A 21043-nucleotide genomic window follows, 5' to 3' on the forward strand; every position below is an offset into this window, starting at 1 on the left:
AGGCTTTCAAATAACAGCAACTATGTGCCAGCCACCGGGGTAGGCATTTTACAGAAGTTTTCTCTTAGTCCTCATGACTCTATGAGGAGGGAGGGGAGAGGATTAGCCCTATTTTACTGACAAGAAAACCAGGAGTTAGAGTAATTGTCCAAGTAAATTCCTAAGAAGTCCCAGGCAATATTACTAAGTACACTTTATATAAATTCACTTAACAAGCAAGTAACTTATTGGCACATGTGTCATTCCTGATACCCCATCTCTCTTCCTTTCATTCAGAATTAATAATTTCAGCTGGACTCAGTTATCAGTTGATTCTGTAGTAAGGCCATATGTTGCCCCTCCAGAGGTGCTTGTCAACCGCTTTGGATGATGGGTAAGCAACTTGCTTGTGACATGGCATGAATCAGCAGCAGAAACTTTCTGGCTGGTATTCTGATCTGTAGACTGTCCCACCTGTTACAACTACAGCTAGAAATGTTGATGTTGCCAAATTTTTTAACTGAAAAATTTATGGCCTGTTATTTGGTAATTGGGGGAAGAGACTGAAATATGCTTACTGTTACTTGGTGGAGACCTTTCTCTTAGGGAAATGTGGGACAGCTGAGACACAGTGGATTAAGTTTTCAAGTCTCCTGTGTTCTGGATTTGAGCCATTTAACTAATGGTCCATTTTGGAATGTGTCTTGATAGTTTTTGGCAGTTCTCAGCTCTGGGTGTGCATTAGAATCTCTTAAGGACCTTTTTTTTTTTTTTTTTCTTAATAAGGATGTGTGGGGCTCTTCCCTAGCAATTCTTTCTGATTCTTTAGGTCTGGTTTGGGCCCTGACATCCATAGTTTTAAAAGTCTCTGCAAATGATTCTCTTGTGCAGCCAGGATTGTGAACAACCACTTTGAAATTTAAAACTTTCAACAGAGAATATGTGTGTCCTAGGAACTTAGTTTGACTTTTTTGTCTGTTTTCCAGAATCTAAAGCAGATCACCTCATTGCTATCTCCTATTAGAGAAAGGAGGACAGATTCATCCCCCAACTTATTCACATGTATATTCTGGCAAGTTGCCTCAGAAATAGCACTCCTGAGTTTTATCTCTGGGTCCCAGGCCTAACTACCTTCAATCTTTAGCTGCCTGGGTCTAGAGATAAGAGCCAGCCTCTCACTTTAGATGTCTGACTTCACGCCTGTAGGTAAGTGAAAGACAAGATGAGGGAGTGGATTTTAGCAACTAAAATCTTGAATCCTTATGTGGTCAGTTGTCGTAATGTTTTAGAAGTGAGCAGTTCACTGTCAGCAGTTCTGTAAGCATTATGAAACCATTTCCTTGCCAGTGTGGTAATAAGTGAAGAAATGAAAACAGCCCTCCTTCTGAGTGCCAGGTTACCTTTTTGAGCCCTTGAAGTGTAGAATCTGGCTTTACCTAAATCTGTGCAGTCTAAATCTATTAGGTCTTGAAAACAACAGGGTCAAATGCAGGATCATCTGAAATAGTCTTGGATAATAAGGTTTGGGGAACATATGTTTTCTGCATATGCCTATCCTCTTCATAAAACCTCATTTCTTTTCATGGTAAAGTTAGCTGGGGTTCTGTATCCCTCTGAATTTTCCGTTAATTTGAAATCTTACTGATTTCATGGGTTCAGAGCAAGGCAGAATTTGAGATCTGAAGTTTCATTTTCTAATTGTTACCACTGATGCCATGTTTGACTGTAACTGTTGCGAACTGAAGTAGTAGGTAAAAGTCTAGTTCTTAAATTCTAACTTTTAAGCTCTGGTCACTTTCCCTAACTGGGATTGAAAGGTGACTGGTAGGAGTGAACCCTAGCCTGGCAGTGTTTCTTTGACCATCTGTTCTGTTGACAGTGCTGCCATCTCACATGACTGGTCAGGTTTGGAGAGGATGACATACCTCTCATTTATCCCATGTTGCTGGCAAACTGAGTGTGAAGTGGTTGCTTCGAAAATCTGGACTCTGGTTTATCAGCTGATGTTTCCTTTTCCCTGAGGATATGCTTCACCTTGGATTTATTTTTGTCTGCTGTAAAAGAAGCTGGTCACCTTGTCTAGAAATAATTTCTTGTAGGTACTTACAGTTTTTTAATTATCCAAATTATTAGTATACAGAACAGTAATTCTGTTTACTTAGGTCAGAATTTTAGAGGGTGAGGTCTGAGCACAAGAATCCCTTAAAAGCTCATCTGGGTGATTCCTACAAACTGTAGGATTGAGAACCACTGTTTTAGGCCAACGTGAATAGCTTCATTTCCCAAAGGTAAATGTCATTAACAGCCTGCTCTGTTGCCTTTCCAGACACGTTTCTATTAATTATATATTTTTAACATAAATAGGATTAAGCTATATTTTGGCAGGTGGGGGGGGTTGTAGTTTCTGAGGCTCATGCTGGAGTCTTCTTTTTTTTCCTGCGGTACGCGGGCCTCTCATGATTGGGGCCTCTCCCATTGCAGAGCGCAGGCTCCGGACGCGCAGGCTCACAGGCCATGGCTCATGGGCCCAGCCGCTCTGCGGACTGGGGCACGAACCCGTGTCCCCTGCATCGGCAGGCGGACTCCCAACCACTGCGCCACCAGGGAAGCCCTGGAGTCTTCTCGACTTTATAAACTACCACCCCTTTAAAGTTTGAGAGTAAGCCTAATGGATTTCTTCATTAAAAGTCCCCCAACTTCTGTTTTCTCTGTTCTTGCTTTTAAAGCCATTAAAGTGTAGGGTACAGACTTGATTTGGTCAGATTTCTCTGTTGAAATAAGGCAAGATGAAGTGAGTGAAGGGACAAGAAAGATGAGTCTTTTTTTGTCTGAAGACTAACTTGGGGACCTTTCACCGTTATTTACTTGGTATGGGTCTCAGGTTCTCAGATAGGTTTTATTTTGCCTCCTCTCCCCTGCTTTTTTTTTAAAGCTGGTAAACTTTTGCACATGTTAAATGTGTCTGGGGGCTTCCCTGGTGGCACAGTGGTTGAGAGTCTGCCTGCTGATGCAGGGGACATGGGCTCGTGCCCCGGTCTGGGAAGATCCCACATGCCACGGAGTGGCTGGGCCCGTGAGCCATGGCCGCTGAGCCTGCGCGTCTGGAGCCTGTGCTCCGCAATGGGAGAGGCCACAGCAGTGAGAGGCCCACATACCGCAAAAAAAAAAAAAAAAAAGTGTCTGGTCAGGGTTCTTTGTTCAATTTGGACAAAATAATCTATGCAGTTCAGCTCTGCAGTAGAAAAAGTGGGGCAAAGAATACAAACGAGCTCTTTACACAAAATACAAATGGTTAACAGACTGAAAAAATGTTTGTTGCTAGTCATCAGAGAAATTCAAATTTGAAACAAATTATTTTGACCCTTCAGTTTAACAAAGTTTATTCAACTCAGTATTATAAAGAATGTAGTAAACTAGATGTTCTCTCTTATACTGTTGTTAGAATATAAATAAATTGGTATGGTTCTGGAAAGCAACTTGAGGATGTGTAAAAGGCTTTATGATCATACTTAATCTGCTAATTCTACTTTGAGAACTTGACATAATTATACACACAGGCCTCTGTATAAAGAGGCTCCCAATACTATTATATTAAATAAACAAAAAGTCAGAAACCACCTAAATGTACAACAAATTGGTTATGTTACGCCATAGCATATGGTAGACAACAGTGTGGCCATTAATCATGTTTTTGAAGCCTAGGGGTGCATGCAAATGCTCAAGGAGTAATAGGTGGAAGACAATATATCTTATATGCCTGTCATTCTGTGGAAGATGTGTGATGAGTGTATAAAATGGAGAATAAAAGGAAATTAAACACTTCATAGGTTGGTATTCCATGGGCACTGGCGAATTTATTCTTCTGGTTTCCAAAATTGAACTTATGTTCTTGTAATTGGAGAAAAAAAGCAAGAAACAATTTTTAAAAGGGTATAACTTCACGCTGATATACTCTTAGAGTCCAACTTCTTTTGTTTTGTCAATTTAATAGCTTCTCAGTTTGACCTCTAAAACGTATGTAAATATTGTTTTGCTTTTGTGCCTTCTGTATATCTGCTAAGACCTAGGCCACACCATTGCGGTATAGGGTCTAGCTGTGTTGTAGTAATTTAAGAAGAATGCCTTCTGTCCTGCCTCCAGATAAAGTACTTTTCCTTAATATAGATAGGCTGTTCTTTTTCTGTCACTCTGAATGGATTTGTATCAATACAAGAGCAGTGATTAAGCTCCGTTATAAAGAAAGACATTGTGAACTGAGAGTCTGTGTGGTTTGATCTATATTGTGTCCCTCCTGAGGGAGGGACCCTTTAGGCTTCATTCCAAAAAAAAATTTTTTTTTTTCACCTTACTGTGTAATGTCTTGCCGAAAGCACTGATGCTCTGGCCCAACCCAGATAGCTTGGAGGTCATGGAAGGGCCCACTTACCTTTGTTTAAACACAATTTTGTTGGGAGGTGGAGAGCAATTCGTCAAGTATATGTATCATTTCTTAACTAATTTTTTCACATTTCTTGCTTTCAGATGGAAAGAACTCAAGTGGATCCAAGCGTTATAATCGCAAACGTGAACCTTCCTACCCCAAAAATGAAAATTTTATCAACCAGTCCCGTCGCTCCAATTCACAGAAAAGCAAAACTTTTAATAAGATGCCTCCTCAAAGGGGCGGCGGCAGCAGCAACAAACTCTTTAGCTCTTCTTTCAATGGTGGAAGACGAGATGAGGTACGGAATTTTAGAATGTCCTTTCTAGAACATAAGAAGCATGAGGTCTGATCCCCCCATCCCCAGTTTATTAGTGGTTGGGAAGGGGTGGGAGCAAGAGTTCCCCCCCTTTCTGAATTACTTGAGTAGTTGAGGATTAACTAGGTTTGGAACTTCTCCTCCTTTCTTCCCTTGAAGGTTATGAACATTTTCTTGGAAGACATTGTAATTATGGATTGTGAGAAATTATAGCAAATTTCGGGTACTGTAATTTGTATCATGCTTTAAAAAAATTTTGTGTCATCCTTTTATTATCACTCTTGATTTATAGGTACACTTTGGAATATTTAGGTAATAAAATGGCATTAATTAATGACATTAATTTGCCCAGTAGTATCTAGAAAAATGTAAAATGCTATATATTCTTAGTCCCAGGTACTCTGATTTTAGGAGTTTCTTAGATATCTTTCTGTAAGTGCATAAAGACTCATGTACAAGGGAGGTCATTGCAACATTGTTTGTAGTTGCACAATTTAGGAAACAAACTAAATGCTATCAGAGTTAAATACATTGTTGGTTAAATATATTATCCTGCTGTTTGAATGTTGCCTACTATGTAACCAGTATACAACAAGATTTAATGGATGCACTAATGGAAGAATTCATTCACTCACCAGAAATTTATTCCTCATCTACTATGCACTAAATATCATTTAGAGTTTGGAATACAGCATTGGGTAGAGCTTATAATCTAGTTTGGGGAGACAATAAACAAATCGTTATGTAATAAATACAATTATTAAATTAAAAAAAAAGTAGACTGAGAGCGGTAAAGGGATAGAGAGTAACAAAGAGTAGTTTTAGGAGGTGGCTAAGGAAAGCTTCTCTGAGGACTCTCTGAGTCCTGAATGAAGCAAGGGAGCACACAGTAGAATTTGAGGAAGGGTGTGTTAGCAAGAGCGAATTTACAAGTACAAGGGACCAGAGATGGTAATGTTTTTCGTGTGTTTGAGGTAAAGCAAATAGGCTACCATGGGTGGAGAAGCAGGAAATGAAGCCAAAGAGTAAGACAGAGGAATCAGATCACATAGGCCCTTGAAGGACTTTGGCTTTTGTTCAGAGAGATGGGAAGCTATTGGGGGGCTTAAGAAGAGAAGTAAGGTAATCTGACTTGGAATTGTAAAGGGGAGAGTGGAAGCAGGGAGACTAGTTAGGAGCTTATTAAGGTATTCCTGGTGAGAGTGATTGAAACAGAGTGATAGTGATGAGAGGGGATCATATTTGGGGAGATAGTTGCAGGTAGAGCCAGCAGGATTTTTAAATAGATTAGATATGGGGTTTGAGCAGAGAAATAAATGACTAGTGTTTTTGGTAGGGGCCCAATTCAGGTACCGTTTGCTGAAATGGGGGCAAGTTCAAGAGGAGTACAGGGTTTTGGGATGGGGAGGGAAGGGGGATGTTTAGATTAGATAAAGAATGTCATTTGGAAGTGTTATATTTGCATTGAGATGCCTGTTGGATCTCTGAGTATAGATAGGCTGTTAACTGAGTCGAGTTCAAGGAGGAGACCCTGGCTAGAGAGCTGTCCATGTACACTTGGTGTTTGCAACTATGGAACTAAGTGGGATCATTAAGGAGTGAGTGTTGCGAAAAGGGAATAGATTCAAGGACTGAGCCTGGAGTCAGGATGATAAGGAACCAGCAAAAAGGGAGGAAGAGAACTGAAAGCCATTTGGAGAAATGGCTTGTTTTGTCCTGTGCTGCTGTTAGGCTGGGTAAGAAGATTCGGATGGAAAGTTGACCTTTAGATTTGGAAATGGTAAGGTAGTTTAGGTTTTTGGCCTTGCGCTGCTTTGGTGGAGTGGTGAGGACAAAAACCTGATTGGCATAGCTTTAGAGAGGATATGAAGAAGAAACAGCAAGTTTAGATAGTTACTTTCTAGTGGTTTTGCTCTTACAGGGGACCAGAGAGGTGAGGCAGTAGCTTGAGGGGAATGTGAGGTCAAGAGAGATTTTAAGGTTAGAGAAATGCAGCATACTTCTGCTAATGGGATTGTTCTGGTAAGAGGGAAAACGTGATGCAGAGGAGAGAGAGAATTACTAGAAGTGTCCTTGAGTTCCTGAGGAGTTGGGGTCTAGCGCACAGGTGGAGGAGTTGGCTTAGGAGCTTCGCCAGTTCATCCACAGTAACAAGAGGAAGGCAGACTAGGAGCACGTTGGAGTTCTTTTCTGATTGTTCTTACTGTCTCAGTGAAGTGTAAAAGGTGAGCCAAGAGAGGAGGTTTGGAAACCAGAGGACTGGAGGATTTGTCTGGGTGTCTGGGGGAATCCGTGGAGCACAGAAGCGTAATAGGATTGCAGTATGACCGCTGGGCCGCAGAAAGGTCTACTTTAGTGAGGCTGGTTGGTATGGTGTGGTTGTGTTCTTTAGCCATGTTTACTTGCTCTGATGCTGTGGGTTAATTGGGAAAGTTTTGCCCGGTGAGTACAGCTGACAAAGAGAAGAGGGCAATGGAATAGGATCAGAGCCAAATAAGGAAAGAAGATTTGGGGGGAGGGTGTTGGATCACTGGTTTGGAGATCCCAATGGAGGTGAAAAGTTGTTAGAATCAGAACTAACGGAAACAAGCTGAGAAAGGAGTGAGTTGCTGGTAGGGTGCTCAAAATTAAGATGGTGGAAGAGGTGCAGTTATTACCACTGTGGTCTAGACTCTAGAGCAGTGCCATCCAGTAGAAATGCTAAGATAGAAATGGCAAGCCAAATATGTAACTTAAAGTTTTCTAGTTGTCACAGTAAACAAGTAAAAACGATGAAATTAATGTTAATATATTTAATCCAATATAGCTAAAATGCTATTTCATGATGTGGTACTGGCCACATTTCAAGTGCTCAGTAGCCATCATATCTGGATAGTAGTGGCTGCTTTGTTATGACAGCACAGCTCTAGATGGTATGCCCATGGCAGTGGGTGGCAGAGGTAGAGTGGAGGGCAAGCTGATTGGAGGAGAGGAAGTCAAGGAACTGAGAGGTGAACATGTTGGAAGTGTAATCAGGAATTATGATGGGCAGTATTAGAGACAGTGGGCCGTTAGTGGTAAAAAGATGAAGGTAGAAGGTTGAGAATGTGGTAGATTTTGTTGAGTGAACATGAGCTCTTATCTGAGTTTGGGGCATTAGAGTGGAAGACTGATTAGGGGAGGCAGAGCCTATGGAGATGAGAGTCTAGGGGTGAGAGATAAGGGATGACCTGGAAGTCTTGGGCTTCCTCTGGTGAGTTACATAAACAGTGAGGGGGAGGTGTTGTCTCCCAAGATCTGTTAAGATAAAAGGAGATTGCCTAACTGTGTGATATGCCACTGTATTTAATCATAAAGATCATATACTCTGATTCCGTATTCATAGAATATCTCAGAGGATATATTGGTTGCCTCTGGAATAGAAGGTATCTTTGGCTTTATCCCTTTTTGTACTCTTTTTGCCCTCACCGCGAGGCATGCGGGATCCCAGTTCCCCGATTGACCAGGGATTGAACCCGCGCCCCCTGCAGTGGAAGCGCTGAGCCTCAACCACATGACCGCCAGGGAAGTCCGCTTTTTTGTACTCTTTAGATTTCTTTATCGTGTATATACAAGTGTTGCTCATTAAACTCTAAATTTGACTTTACTAACAAGCAGCAAAAGCCTTAAATTTGCATTTCCTTTGACTCAGTAATTCCTACTCTACATTCAAAAGAAATAATTGTAGGTGCTCAAATGTTTGTGCACAAAGGTCTGTCAACTGTGTTTATCATAGCATTATTTTGTTAATGCTGGAAAAGCCATGAACAATCTGTCCTACACTAAGGCATTATAGTATACCTATCGTAATATAATGGTATATAGCTATTTAAAGTGACTCTTCAGGGACTTCCCTGGTGGTCCAGTGGTTAAAGACTTCGCCTTCCAATGCAGGAGGCGCGGTTCGATCCCTGGTTGGGGAGCTAAGATCCCACATGCCTCACAGCCAAAGAACCGAAACATAAAAAAGAAGGAGTATTGTAATAAATTCAATAAAGACTTAAAAAAAAAAAGGTCCACATCAAAAAAAATCTTAAAAAAAAATAAACGTAAAACAGGCTTACCAAAAAAAAAGTGACTCTTTACTAGTATTTAGTGACAGGGCCAAGTGCCTATGACGTTAATTGGGAAAGTGGGATTAGAAAATGGACTAGCTGACTTATAGCAGGTACCTGTACCATTTCAATTTGGGAATGTTAGGAGGACCACAAAAGCTCCAACACAATAAATCTTCCATCTCTGTGCAATGGTATTTCTCACACGTGGTTTCTTGTCACTTTCTAAGCTGTTTCTGAATGTGCTGATTGGATTTATTTCTGGACACAGAGCTAGTCTGCCTACATGTTCTAATTCTGTCAGTTTTAATTAACAATGAATAGCAGTGTGTGTCTTAGACAGGAGGTCTCTGGCAGGATCCTGAAGCCTATGGCAGTTAGTAGCTGCCTGCAGGCCGCCTCCAGAGTATAGTTCCACAGATTCATTTTGACCAGAAACAAACCAGAGAGCAAGTAGCTAACAAGAGTGAAGGTGTAGGAGTCTTACGGGACTGTGGAAAGATTAATCCGGTAAGTAAATCTTTGTGCTTCAAGATAGCTAGAGAAGTTCATGCTGGGTTTTGTCATTTAATGGTTAATTGCCACTTAGGGCAGACTAAATAGTTTATAAGTAATTGTATGTTAGAGGCTCTTTTTCTCTTTTTCCACTCCCATCTAGATCTTAGGTAGACTTTTGCATTACCCCGTCCTAGGAAAATTGTTTACTAAATATAAGCCTGTGTTTTATTTAGTTAATATTTTAAGCCGTGTAGAAGGAGGGGTTGTGCAGGTTTCTGCTGTCATTTAGCAAGTGTCATCCTAGTCTAAAATCCTCTGATTTATTCTCATTCTCTCTAGGTAGCAGAGGCTCAGCGGGCAGAGTTTAGCCCTGCCCAGTTCTCTGGTCCGAAGAAGATCAACCTGAATCACTTGTTGAATTTCACTTTTGAACCCCGTGGCCAGGCAGGTCATTTTGAAGGCAGTGGACATGGCAGCTGGGGAAAAAGGAACAAGTGGGGACATAAGCCTTTTAACAAGGAATTGTTTTTACAAGCCAAGTGAGTATGGCTACTCTTAAGAGGGAAGTGAAGTTGAGCCTTTGGGCATTTGTGGTGCAAAGAGGCTTCTTTTAAACTACTGTGGGAGAGAGGCAGAAACAGAGTTGATTCTCTCTCTGTGTCTCTCTCTCTGTCTCTCTCTCTGTCTCTCTCTCTCTGTCTCTCTCTCTGTCTCTCTCTCTCTCTCTCTCTGTCTCTCTGTCTCTCTCTGTCTCTCACTCACCTCACTTTGAAAACACAGATGTGTTTCAAGTGGATGTTCTTGGTGCTCAAAAGAAGATAATAAATTTATTTATTTAGCTTAAATAAATAAATGCTAAAATTAAATAATGCTTTAGTATCATGATGAGGTAGTAAAAGTGTTTGCTTTGGAATTGAATCCAGATTTGAATCTTGTTTTGGCCTTCGACCTTGGGTAACTTACCTAACCACTTTGAGATTCAGCTTTTCCTCTGTAAAGGAGGAGAAATTACTTAAGGGAGAATTGAGTGCCAAGTTGGAGTGCTTGGCATACATTTGCTCAAATACTGATTCTCTTTTGTTTCCTTTTGTGTGGCATTAGTTATAATGTAAGGTTTGACCTTAGATCTAGACTGAAGTAACCATTTAGTACTTTATATAAACTGGTGGGAGTTCCCTGGTGGCCTAGTGGTTAGGATTCCAGGCTTTCACTGCTGTGGCCTGGGTTCGATCCCTGGTCAGGGAACTGAGAATCCCCTAAGCCGTGTGGTGTGGCCAAAATAACCAAAAAGCTAGTACTCAAAAGATTGAGTGGGGACAGTTTTTTCTACTGCCTTGAAGACTAGTGGTTTCTGGGGGTGAGGGAGGAGATCTGGCTTCCCTTCTGGTTGATGGAGCCACAGTCTGGCTTAATTTTAGTTCAGAGGAGGGCCTGCAGGCAGCTTGGCTGGGCCTGGAAGCAGAAGAAACAGAGTTCATGGTAGACTCCTACCCGCTGAGTCTTTGGATTCCTTCCAGAGCCAGGACTTGGAACTGAGGCTGAAGTCCTAGTTTAGTGCTTCACAAAGCATGGCTGCTAATGGCCTGCATTTGATTTCTAAGTAAAGAGATGATGAATTTCTGCTGAAGGCTTGTTGGTAGATTCTGACAGTGCCTTTTACTTGTCTCTCCCTATTTTTTAGCTGCCAGTTTGTGGTGTCTGAAGACCAAGACTACACAGTTCATTTTGCTGATCCTGATACCTTAGTCAACTGGGACTTTGTGGAGCAAGTGGTGAGTAGCTCAGCTAAGCTTATAACCTGTTAGTGGGAGAGAGAACTAAAGAAAGGGACCGTGGTGACAGCAGCTTTTGGCTGGGTTTACTGCTGATCCCACTTTCTGCCTGGCCTTAGTGTAGATGTTTTCCAGAGATCAGTCCTGGTTTCTTCTGGAGTTCATTTTGTGCTAATTGGCTCTGGCCTGCAGGACTGGGTGTTGGAGGGCTCTGATCTGTAGGACAAAAGCAGTCCTGTCTACTACCTCTTCTCTTCTGGGAAGAAGTAATCAGAGGAATATGAGAACTCTGGTTACCCTCCTGACCCAGGATGGACTCATTACATGGACACTGCTTCATTGGTAGCCATTTGTAGTAATCAGTATCAGATTAGGCCTTGGCCTTGTGACAGGTGAAATGAGCTACACAGCTGTACTTCTGTCCAAGCTACTGCTGTGTTTGTTTTCTCTTCTCTGTTATGGGCTCTGGGTATCCCCTTGTCACTCCTAGGTTATATGATGTAGTTTCAAAATGATGGACCCAAAGCCTGGACTCCCATTACTGTGAAAATTCATAGAATCATCTGAAAATGACATAGAAGGTCTATGAAACTTAGGTTTTATATGCATTGGTTTAAAAAAAAAAGTAGAGACGTACAGTATAAAGTGGAAGTCTCATTGACTCCTCTTTTGGAAATTACCGGTACATTACTTCTAGAACCTTTTTGTGCCTTTATGTATGCGTACATATAAATCTTTTTTTGTAAATGGGATCATATATTGATTTCTGTCATTTTTTCCCTTTGATGTAGAACCCCCAAAATACCTGTTGTACAGTTGTTTTAGTATATTGAACTATTATTACTGTTTCCTTTATGATTTGCTTGAAGCGCTATTGTACATATACCTGCACTGTTGAACAGTTTTGTGAAGATGTGTTGTTAGAGCTGTATAGGGATGGGGATGGAAGAGGAGAGGCTTTAACTTTGGTAATCCGTAGTCATTTCTGAAAGTAGTTTAACTTGTGGCATTTTGTTTCAGCGCATTTGTAGCCATGAAGTGCCATCTTGCCCAATATGCCTATATCCACCTACTGCAGCCAAGATAACCCGTTGTGGACACATCTTCTGCTGGGCATGCATCCTGCACTATCTTTCATTGAGCGAGAAGACCTGGAGTAAATGTCCCATCTGTTACAGTTCTGTGCATAAGAAGGATCTCAAGAGGTAAGACGGAGATATTTACTAGATTAGATCCCAGTCTGCTAACTCCTTGCCCTGCTACATATAAATGTCCATGTTACAGTGTTGTTGCCACAGAATCACATCAGTATGTTGTTGGTGATACCATTACAATGCAGCTGATGAAGAGGCAGAAAGGGGTGTTGGTGGCCTTGCCCAAATCCAAATGGATGAATGTAGAACATCCTATTCATCTTGGAGGTAAGTTCGGTTAATTTGGGGGCAGATAATGTTGGGTGTATACCCTTTAAGGTTCCTTGAATATATCTTTTTACTGTCAGAGATTTAGCCTTTCAGCAAGCCATTTCTGGCATTTCCAAATTAGTCATAGTGTTCCAGTAGGTTGGGGTGGAGTTTGCAGAAAGTGGTTTCATTCTTGGTTTCAATTTGGTTCAGTTGTAAAATGAAAAATTAAAGTACATATAAAGCTTTGTTGAATAGTGTCTGGCTCTGTGCCCAGGTTTTGGGGATTCCCCAGTCAGCCAGTCTTGGCACCTGTCATCAAGGAACTCGGTGTCTAATAGAAGAGACAGACTGGTGGCCAGGCAGTTCGGATCTAGAGTGTGGGCAGTGCTTACAGTGGGGGAAGTGCAAGAGGTTGTATTCTCTGTATTCCACATGGAAATGAGCATTGAATTAAAGTGGCATTTCAGTTTCTGGGCAAAAGAGATTTTTCAATAAACAGTATTGAAACAGTTGACTCTTATGGAAAAAATAAAATGAAATTAGATCTCTATCTCATACCATTCATAAATATCAATTTCTGATGGATTGAAGAATTAAATGTAACGAAATCCAAAACTTTTAAAAGAAAATACAGGAAAATATCTTTATAAATCCTCAGGTTTTTTACCTGGATGGAATTTTGAACCAGGCTGAAACCATAGATGCTATAAAAGAAAAAGATTGATGAATTTGATTTTATAAGAATAAAATCCAGCAAGACTCCTCGGAGTCAACAGGTGATAAATAAACTTAGGGGAAGGTTTACACATTTAAAATACAGATTAATGTCCAGAACATACAGGTGTTCTATAAATTAGATGAACAGTCTAGTAGAATAGGCTAAGCATCTGGCAAAGCATTTCCAGGAAAAAGATATCTGAATAACTCCAAGTATCCACAGAGGTTTAACTTTGCCTAGAGTTATGCAAATCAAAATGCCTGTCATAGTCACTCTCACGCACGCACACGATGAGGCAAATACAGGCATACCTCGTTTTGTGCTCCACAGATACTGAGTTGTTTTTTTTAACAGATTGGAGGTTTGTGGCAACCCTGCTGTTGTCAGATGATGGTTAGCATTTTTTAGCAATGAAGTATTTTTTAAATTAAGATATCTACATCGTTTAGACATAGTGCTATTGCACACTTAATAGACTACAGAATAGTGTAAACAAAACTTTTATATGCACTGGAAAACCAAAAAATTTGTGATCCACTTGATTGTGATGCTCACTTTATTGCAGTGGAACCAAACAGGCATATCTCTGAGGCATGCCCGTACTGGGTTTTGGCAGGGGTGGGGAATTAGGTACTCTTGTTCTTCATAGGAGTTTAAATCGATACAGCCTTTTGTGTGTGGGCGGGGTGGATTTGGTAGTATTTAAAATATGCACAACCTTTGATTCAGCATTTATACTTAAATATCATAAAGAAGTCATTTGTACCAAGGAGCATGTATAAGGATATTTTTGTTACAGTGTAATAGAAATTGGCAATAACCTAAATGTTCCACAAGAAACTTTCATTAGAGTATATCATGCTGTCGAACATGATACAGAAGGTAAAAATGAGATAGATCTGTGTATTACATTTTAAAGTCCACAAAATCTGGGGGAGGGAAATAAAGGAAATAAATCATCCATGATCCTTTTATCCAGAGGTACCCCCCAAATGTTAATTGTACAGTTTTCTTCTATGCGTGTATGTTTTTGTGAGATTGGGATTGTTTTCTTCTTTGGCATCTTTTCTTTCCCCATGTAATGTGGCTATTTCTCTGTGTCACTAAATTCCTCCTTCTTAGAAAAGCATTTTTAATGTCTGCAGAATTCTCTTTAATGAATATACCATCATATCATTAACTTCCTTTATTGGACTTACTAGTTGGTTGCAGCTTTTCTAATACTAAAGATAATGCTATAATTAATGAACATTGTTTTTTCAGTTTTTTGGTTTCTTTTTGGCTGCAACTCACTGCTTGTGGGATCTTAGTTCCCCAGTCAGGGATTGAACTCAGACCCTCAGCAGTGAAAGTGTGGAGTCCTAACCACTGGACCGCCAGGGAGTTCTGAGCATTAATTTTTTGACTACATCTTTGGTTTTCTTAGGATAGCTTTCTTGTGTTATGGGGTCAGAGTTACAAACCTTATATTAAGGTCATTGCTAAAATTTTTTAAGGAAAACATGCTAAATCAGTCCGTTTTCACTTTAGGAAAAAAGCTGTGTATGAAAGTTCCTATTTAGTCACACAGCCGTGAGCTTTTTTTTGGCTGCGTTGGGTCTTTGTTGCTGCGTGCGGGCTTTCTCTAGTTGCAGCGAGTGGGGGCTACTCTTCGTTGCGGTGCGCGGGCTTCTCATTGCGGTGGCTTCTCATTGCAGAGCACGGGCTCTAGGCTCGCGGGCTTCAGTAGTTGCAGCACTCGAGCTCAGTAGTTGTGTCACAGGGGCCCTAGAGTGTACAGGCTTCAATAGTTGTGGTGCAAGGGCTTAGTTGCTCCGTGGCATGTGGGATCTTCCTGGAGCAGGGATAGAACCCGTGTCCCCTGCATTGGCAGGTGGATTCTTAACCACTGCGCCACCAGGGAAGTCCCGCATTTCTGTCATCTTGTTGGCTTTCTTGTAGATGAACAGCACAGCCAGTACTCCAAATTGCTGCTGGCCTCGAAGGAGCAGGTGCTGCACCGGGTGGTTCAGGAAGAGAAAGCAGCACTAGAGCAGCAGCTGGCAGAGGAGAAGCACACTCCCGAGTCCTGCTTTATTGAGGCAGCTATCCAGGAGCTCAAGGTGAGATGATGCACTGGAAATGGGATGGGGTGGTGGGGATTAGTTACTTCAGCCCCACATTTAAGATTACAAGCGGGGAATGGCTAAAAAAGTAGGTTTGCTTTGGGCTTTGGTGATAGGAGGGGAAGGGGTTGACCTAGGGATTTTTAAACTGCTCTCTGGAGCTGAAAGGAACAAGTCAAGGTGATCTTATAACTGAGACCCTTGAGTTTCTAGATTAGCTGTGTTCTTAATTAAGCAAGGTAGGTTTTTTTGTTCTTTAGGAAAACATTTGGATTTATTTTTGGAGATGTTTTATTTGAGGGACATTGTGGAGAAATTACTATGGCCTCTCCAGCGGGCTCTAGCAATGCCTGCTGAGGATTTTGGAGCAGCAAGAATTATCCAAATATAGAATCCCTTATGTCCTGTATCGTCTACAATAGAGATTCTTAAACTTGAACAAGCATCAGAATCACTGGTTGTTGTGTTCCACCCTGAGAGACTGATTCAGTAGGTCTAGGCTCAGTAAGCTTAATAATTTGCATTATCACAAATTCCAGGGTGGTTCTGATGCTGCTCATCCCCAGATCACATTTTGAGAATCATTGATCTATATTAGAACAATGAAAGCCCCCATGAAAGGGGCTGTGTTATTTTTTTCTCACTTAACCTCCATAACCTGGTGTGATAGAACAAGTATCCCCTTTCATGGATGAGGAGATGGAATCATGGGTTAGATAATTTACGTGAGGACATATAACTAATAAGAGGTGAAGCTGGTATTTGAATTTCTCTCTCTCTAACTCATAAGTCCTCTTTGGGCAGCGTTCTGTGTATTCATTGGGTTGGCCAAAAAGTTCATTTGGGTTTTTGTAATGGCTTACGAAAAACCCGAACGAACTTTTTGGCCAACCCAATACTTCTAAATTTCTTTCTGTAGTGCGGAGCATTTGTTCAAATGCATTTCAGGGAGAAGAAAAGCTGCCTAGAAGTAGAGCTATCCGGGTTGAGGTGGGGGTTGCCCAGACTCTTTGTCTCCTGCACTGGGGCTCTCTCAAAGCTTCGCTCGTAAAAACTAGAAGACTAGTCCTGTGTCCTGGGATTTCTGTTCAGGAAGCTTTTTTGTAGTGTTGTCGTTATCTTTGTCAGAGATGCTAAGCAGAGTACCATCCCATTTGAGTACTAGGTGTTTTTGCTTCCTGCTTCCCTTAAAGATTGAGAATTCTAAGTACTTAGACTCTTCCTTTTTGCCTGTTAACTTTTGCTCCTGTTGAGAAAGGCCATTGTAAGATTTGGCCCTTCACACTAAGTATGTTTCTGGTTTTCTCTCTGGTGCTCTAGACTCGGGAAGAGGCTCTGTCAGGATTGGCTGAAAGCAGCGGGGAGGTCGCTGGTGTCGTGGCTGCTCTGGAACAACTGGTGCTGATGGCTCCCTTGGCGAAGGAGTCCGTTTTTCAACCCAGGAAGGTTAGTGTCCCAGTTACAGACTAAATGGCTGCCATTCCTCAGGTGCTGCTCTTCAGCTGTTAGGCCCTGTTGTGAGGTTTGAACTTTTTTGGGGTAAGAGGGAACTATGAGTATTTCCTATGTGCTTTTAAATTAATTAATTAATTAATTTATTTATTTTAAAATTTTTCCAATGTGCTTTTTCTATGTGTGTTCTTTCCCCAGTGATGTTAAATCAGTGAATGTGACAGCTAAGGTAAACCTCAAGAGAGCTTGGTTCCTGTGCCTGCCTTTGCCACATGTTCTTTCTGTGACCTGCAGTTTGTCCCAACAGGGCATGCTGGAGTATCTGTCTGCTTTTGATGAAGAGACCACAGAAGTTTGTTCTCTTGGCTCTCCTCCTCGTCCTCTTGCTCTCCCTCTGGTAGAGGAAGAGGAAGCAGTTTCTGAACCAGAGCCTGAGGGGTTGTCAGAGGCCTGTGAGGACTTGGAGTTAGCAGAAGACAATCTTGGAGAGGGGACCATTTGTACCGAGTCCAGCCAGCAGGAACCCGTCACCAAGCCAAGCATCACACACCTGAGCAGCTCTCCTTGTTACTACTTTTACCAAGGTGAGTGTCCCTGAGGAGGAGGGCTGGGTTGCTGCTTAATGATTCAGAGACGTGATCTGGCTCTCTGAGCAGAGGGAGGTATTGCCGCTAGCTCCTGGGCAGATGGGGTCTGTTGTGCCTTTCAGCTTGGGGAGGGAGAGTTGGGCCTGGGATAAGGAGGGCCTGACTTGAGGACTGGCCAAGAGTATTGTGTGATAGAGCCACTTGTCTTCAGCGGAGGATGGGCAGCACATGTTCCTGCACCCCGTGAATGTGCGCTGCCTCGTGCGGGAGTATGGCAGCCTGGAACAGAGCCCTGAGAAGATCTCAGCCACGGTGGTGGAGATCGCTGGGTATTCCATGTCTGAGGTAAGGGCCTGCCTTGCGAGGTGGAGGGGCAGGAAGCGGCATTAACCTAGTCTCTTTGTGGTGGGCCTAGCTGAACCAAGTTCACAAACTTTCAAGGCCTTTAGTCTTGAAAGGTTTTAAGTCTTTTTGTTAGTGATGGTGCCTGTGAATTTTTAAAAAGTTAAATGACCCTCCCCCACTGTGCCGGGGTTCTGTTAGGTCACTCACCACTGCTCCCTGTATCACAGGTTCATTTATTGTGGTTTGGGAATAGAGATGTCTCCTACTTTCAGAGATGAGTTTGTTTTTGTTTCTCCTTATTGCTTGGGAGAAAATGGCAAGAAAACAAAGTCCTTGGAGGCTTTAAGGTAGCTTACACAAGCTCGTTATGAATTTTTGGTTTAGCAGCTACCTGTGAATTAGTGTCTGATAATTTACATATGTGAATATTTGCTCTTTGAGAGTTACAGTTGTATTGATCACAAATTTGTTAAAAGCCTTAAATTTAGAGATTTTTTAAGTACTGTGAACTTTCCATCAAACATGCAGAAAAAGAATTAAAAGAAAATTAAATTAATGACCTTCATTTTTTATTATTTTAGGCCAAGCTTTGCTCAGTAGGGAAACCTGCTTTATCTGCCTTCTCAGTTATCATTAATTCAGTCAGTGGTTCCCAGATTTTTTTCCCAGTAAATAACTCTTACCTTCCTTATTCTCCCGTTTGTTGTGGACCCCCAGAAAAGCTGAAACAGCTGATCAGCTTTAGATCATTCATTACCAGCCTCAATTCATTCATTTGCAGCACAAACCAAAAAACTGCTTTTGGTTGCTTATTCTACCTTACGGTAGGTTAATTGACAATTTCTGTTCAGCTTTTCAAAAGCTGATAACTTGAGCACTAACTCTTTGAGCCCCATTGCCATCTGAGAGGGTGTGGTGTACTGCCTGATACCTGGGGTGGGAACCTCTGCTCTTAGAGTTAGGCCTGGTCTTAGTTGAGCATCGGTCCCTTTTCCCTTGTAGGATGTGCGACAGCGTCATAGATACCTCTCTCACTTGCCGCTCACCTGCGAGTTCAGCATCTGTGAACTGGCTCTGCAGCCTCCTCTGGTCTCTAAGGAAACCCTAGAGATATTCTCAGGTGAGAATGCCCCCTACTTTGCTTCCCTTTTTAGTGGAGTTTAGGGATTCTTGTGACTAGAAACCCACAAGAGGAAGTAAGGAGCTTTTGTCATGAGTCTCAGAACCTCCTGATACGCTCCATCCGTTCATCCAATCCAGCTGGGCCCACTCGTGTGCCCTTAGCTACTAGCCAAGTGGGAGGAGTTAATGGCCAGGTTGTCCTGCATTTGTCTCCTCACAACCTCACCAACCCGCAGATGATATTGAGAAGAGGAAGCGGCAGCGCCAGAAGAAGGCCCGGGAGGAACGTCGCCGAGAGCGCCGGATTGAGATGGAGGAGAACAAGAAGCAGGGCAAGTGTAAGTTCAAGAACTCTCATCTCAGTGATGAGCACAACTGTGCATCACTGTACAGAGATCCCGTGCCTGGGCCCAGGGGCCAGACTGTTTAGGTCGTATGTCAGGTCTGCCACTTGCTTTCTTCAGCTCTTAAATGTGAGTTGTGAGAGTACCTCCTTACTTGTAGGCTTACATGAGAATTAACGAGTTGATGTTGGTCAAAGTGCATAGCACATAGTAAGTTCATCCTTGGCATAGTGGGTGAAAAAACCCTGGGTGGGTGGGGGAAGGGAATTGGAGATCTGCTGCATGTTGGGGATAACTGGCCCTGTGCTCTCTGGATACATTGTTGGCCTCACCTTTGACTCTGGAGACATCTATACATAGCAAGTCTACCAGGAGAGTTTGAAATAGTAGAGACCTATTGACAAACTAGGAAATACATGCAGGAAGTTAGATTTGAGCTCCTTAATACCAGTAAGTAGAATCTTTTGATCTGGTTCTTAAACATAAGCTTCACTGAACCAAGGACTGTGTGACATGAGGGTCTAGTTAACCTCCTGAAAACAAGGAATTGAGTCCTTGGCTAGGGAAAGGACTTAACTATTTTGACTCCATGTGGTATGGTAAACATAAATTTTACTTCTTCAACTGGGATAAGTGTATAGCTGGCATACCAGTGTTGTGTAGCTGTTTAAAGCACAAGTCCTGAATAGTTGAGAAAAGTGATGTTTCAGGAACAAAGGCTTTTTTGTTTTAATTTTTTATTATGGAAATATTCAAACACAAGTATACAGAATATTATAATTAACCCCCAGGTTTATCACCTAGCTTCAACCAAGAAGAGTTAGAGCAAGGCTTTTATACTAAAACAAAGGCATATTATAAAGTGACAGTTACTATAAATTTGGGTTTTAAAGCTCTGTCTCCATCATTCAGATCCCTGGGGGATTCATATTGACTGTCCACAACTGTTGGAAAAGATTTGAGGGATTCTGTACATGGGCCTACCATTCTCGTCTTTGCTTTGCAGACCCAGAAGTCCACATTCCCTTAGAGAATCTACAGCAGTTTCCTGCCTTCAATTCCTATACCTGCTCCTCTGATTCTGCTTTGGGTCCTACCAGCACCGAGGGCCATGGGGCTCTCTCCCTTTCTTCTCTTAGCAGAAGTCCAGGTTCCCAAGCAGGTAAATAGAGTTGGGATTTAAAGAATCAAGTTGACCACCAGCCACAGACCTTAAGCAAAGCCCTAGTGTCTGAATTTACAACTGTGATCTCGGCATGGTGGGGGTCTTTACGGGACTAACCTTACTTGGGTAGTTAATAGATTCCTGAGATCCATCAAATTGCTACTATTTGATTCACTTTTCCATTGGCTGTACCGACTTAGCTTCTAAAAACCTCAGGCAGCTCATATAGCAGGATGGTTAAACCTAGATTCTTCTCCACAACCCAGCTGTTTTATTTCTAGTTTCTACCTTAAAGATACTCCCCCTGTTTCTGTGAACATCTTTATTTATGTTGTCTTATTTATGATAGGGAGAGAAAACAGCCTAAAGTATACTGGTAGGGAAATGGCTAAATTACAGCATTTTTACTATGAAATTCTTTACACCTACTGAAAAAGGAAATAGCTCTCTTCCTGAACTAATGGATAGACCTTTAAGATAAAAGGAAGTTGTAGAACAAGACAAAACATGACACCATTTTTGGGTTAAAAAAGCCACACAAAACAAAGCATTTCAGTATGGGTTTATATGTCTAATGTATAGAAAAATACTGGGATGATTGTGTTCCAGACCGGTAACAGTGTTCCACTCTAAGGAGTGAGGGCAGGATTGAGAGGCCTTCAGCCTTTTTTTTTAGCATCTTTATTTGCGTATAATTGCTTTACAATGTTGTGTTAGTCTCTGCTATATAACAAAGTG

The 21043-nt window shown here is 41.8% G+C and overlaps 1 protein-coding gene across 2 annotated transcripts in view; it reads left to right on the top strand.

The window, feature by feature from the left end:
- RNF10 (ring finger protein 10) overlaps positions 1–21043 on the top strand; it is a 31148-nt gene that overhangs the window by 4382 nt on the left and 5723 nt on the right. The window contains exons 2-13 of one of the 2 annotated variants that reach the window (XM_019950306.3): positions 4501–4700; positions 9629–9828; positions 10971–11061; positions 12082–12266; positions 12346–12482; positions 15127–15287; positions 16611–16736; positions 17050–17326; positions 17541–17674; positions 18677–18794; positions 19033–19134; positions 20147–20302. In XM_019950306.3, the coding sequence (XP_019805865.1) occupies positions 4501–4700; positions 9629–9828; positions 10971–11061; positions 12082–12266; positions 12346–12482; positions 15127–15287; positions 16611–16736; positions 17050–17326; positions 17541–17674; positions 18677–18794; positions 19033–19134; positions 20147–20302 (1887 nt within the window). The remainder of the gene's footprint in view (positions 1–4500; positions 4701–9628; positions 9829–10970; positions 11062–12081; positions 12267–12345; positions 12483–15126; positions 15288–16610; positions 16737–17049; positions 17327–17540; positions 17675–18676; positions 18795–19032; positions 19135–20146; positions 20303–21043) is intronic. The other variant, XM_019950308.3, reaches the window with a different exon arrangement.

This window comes from Tursiops truncatus, chromosome 13 (assembly GCF_011762595.2).
Source record: "Tursiops truncatus isolate mTurTru1 chromosome 13, mTurTru1.mat.Y, whole genome shotgun sequence".
Lineage (NCBI taxonomy): Eukaryota > Metazoa > Chordata > Mammalia > Artiodactyla > Delphinidae > Tursiops > Tursiops truncatus.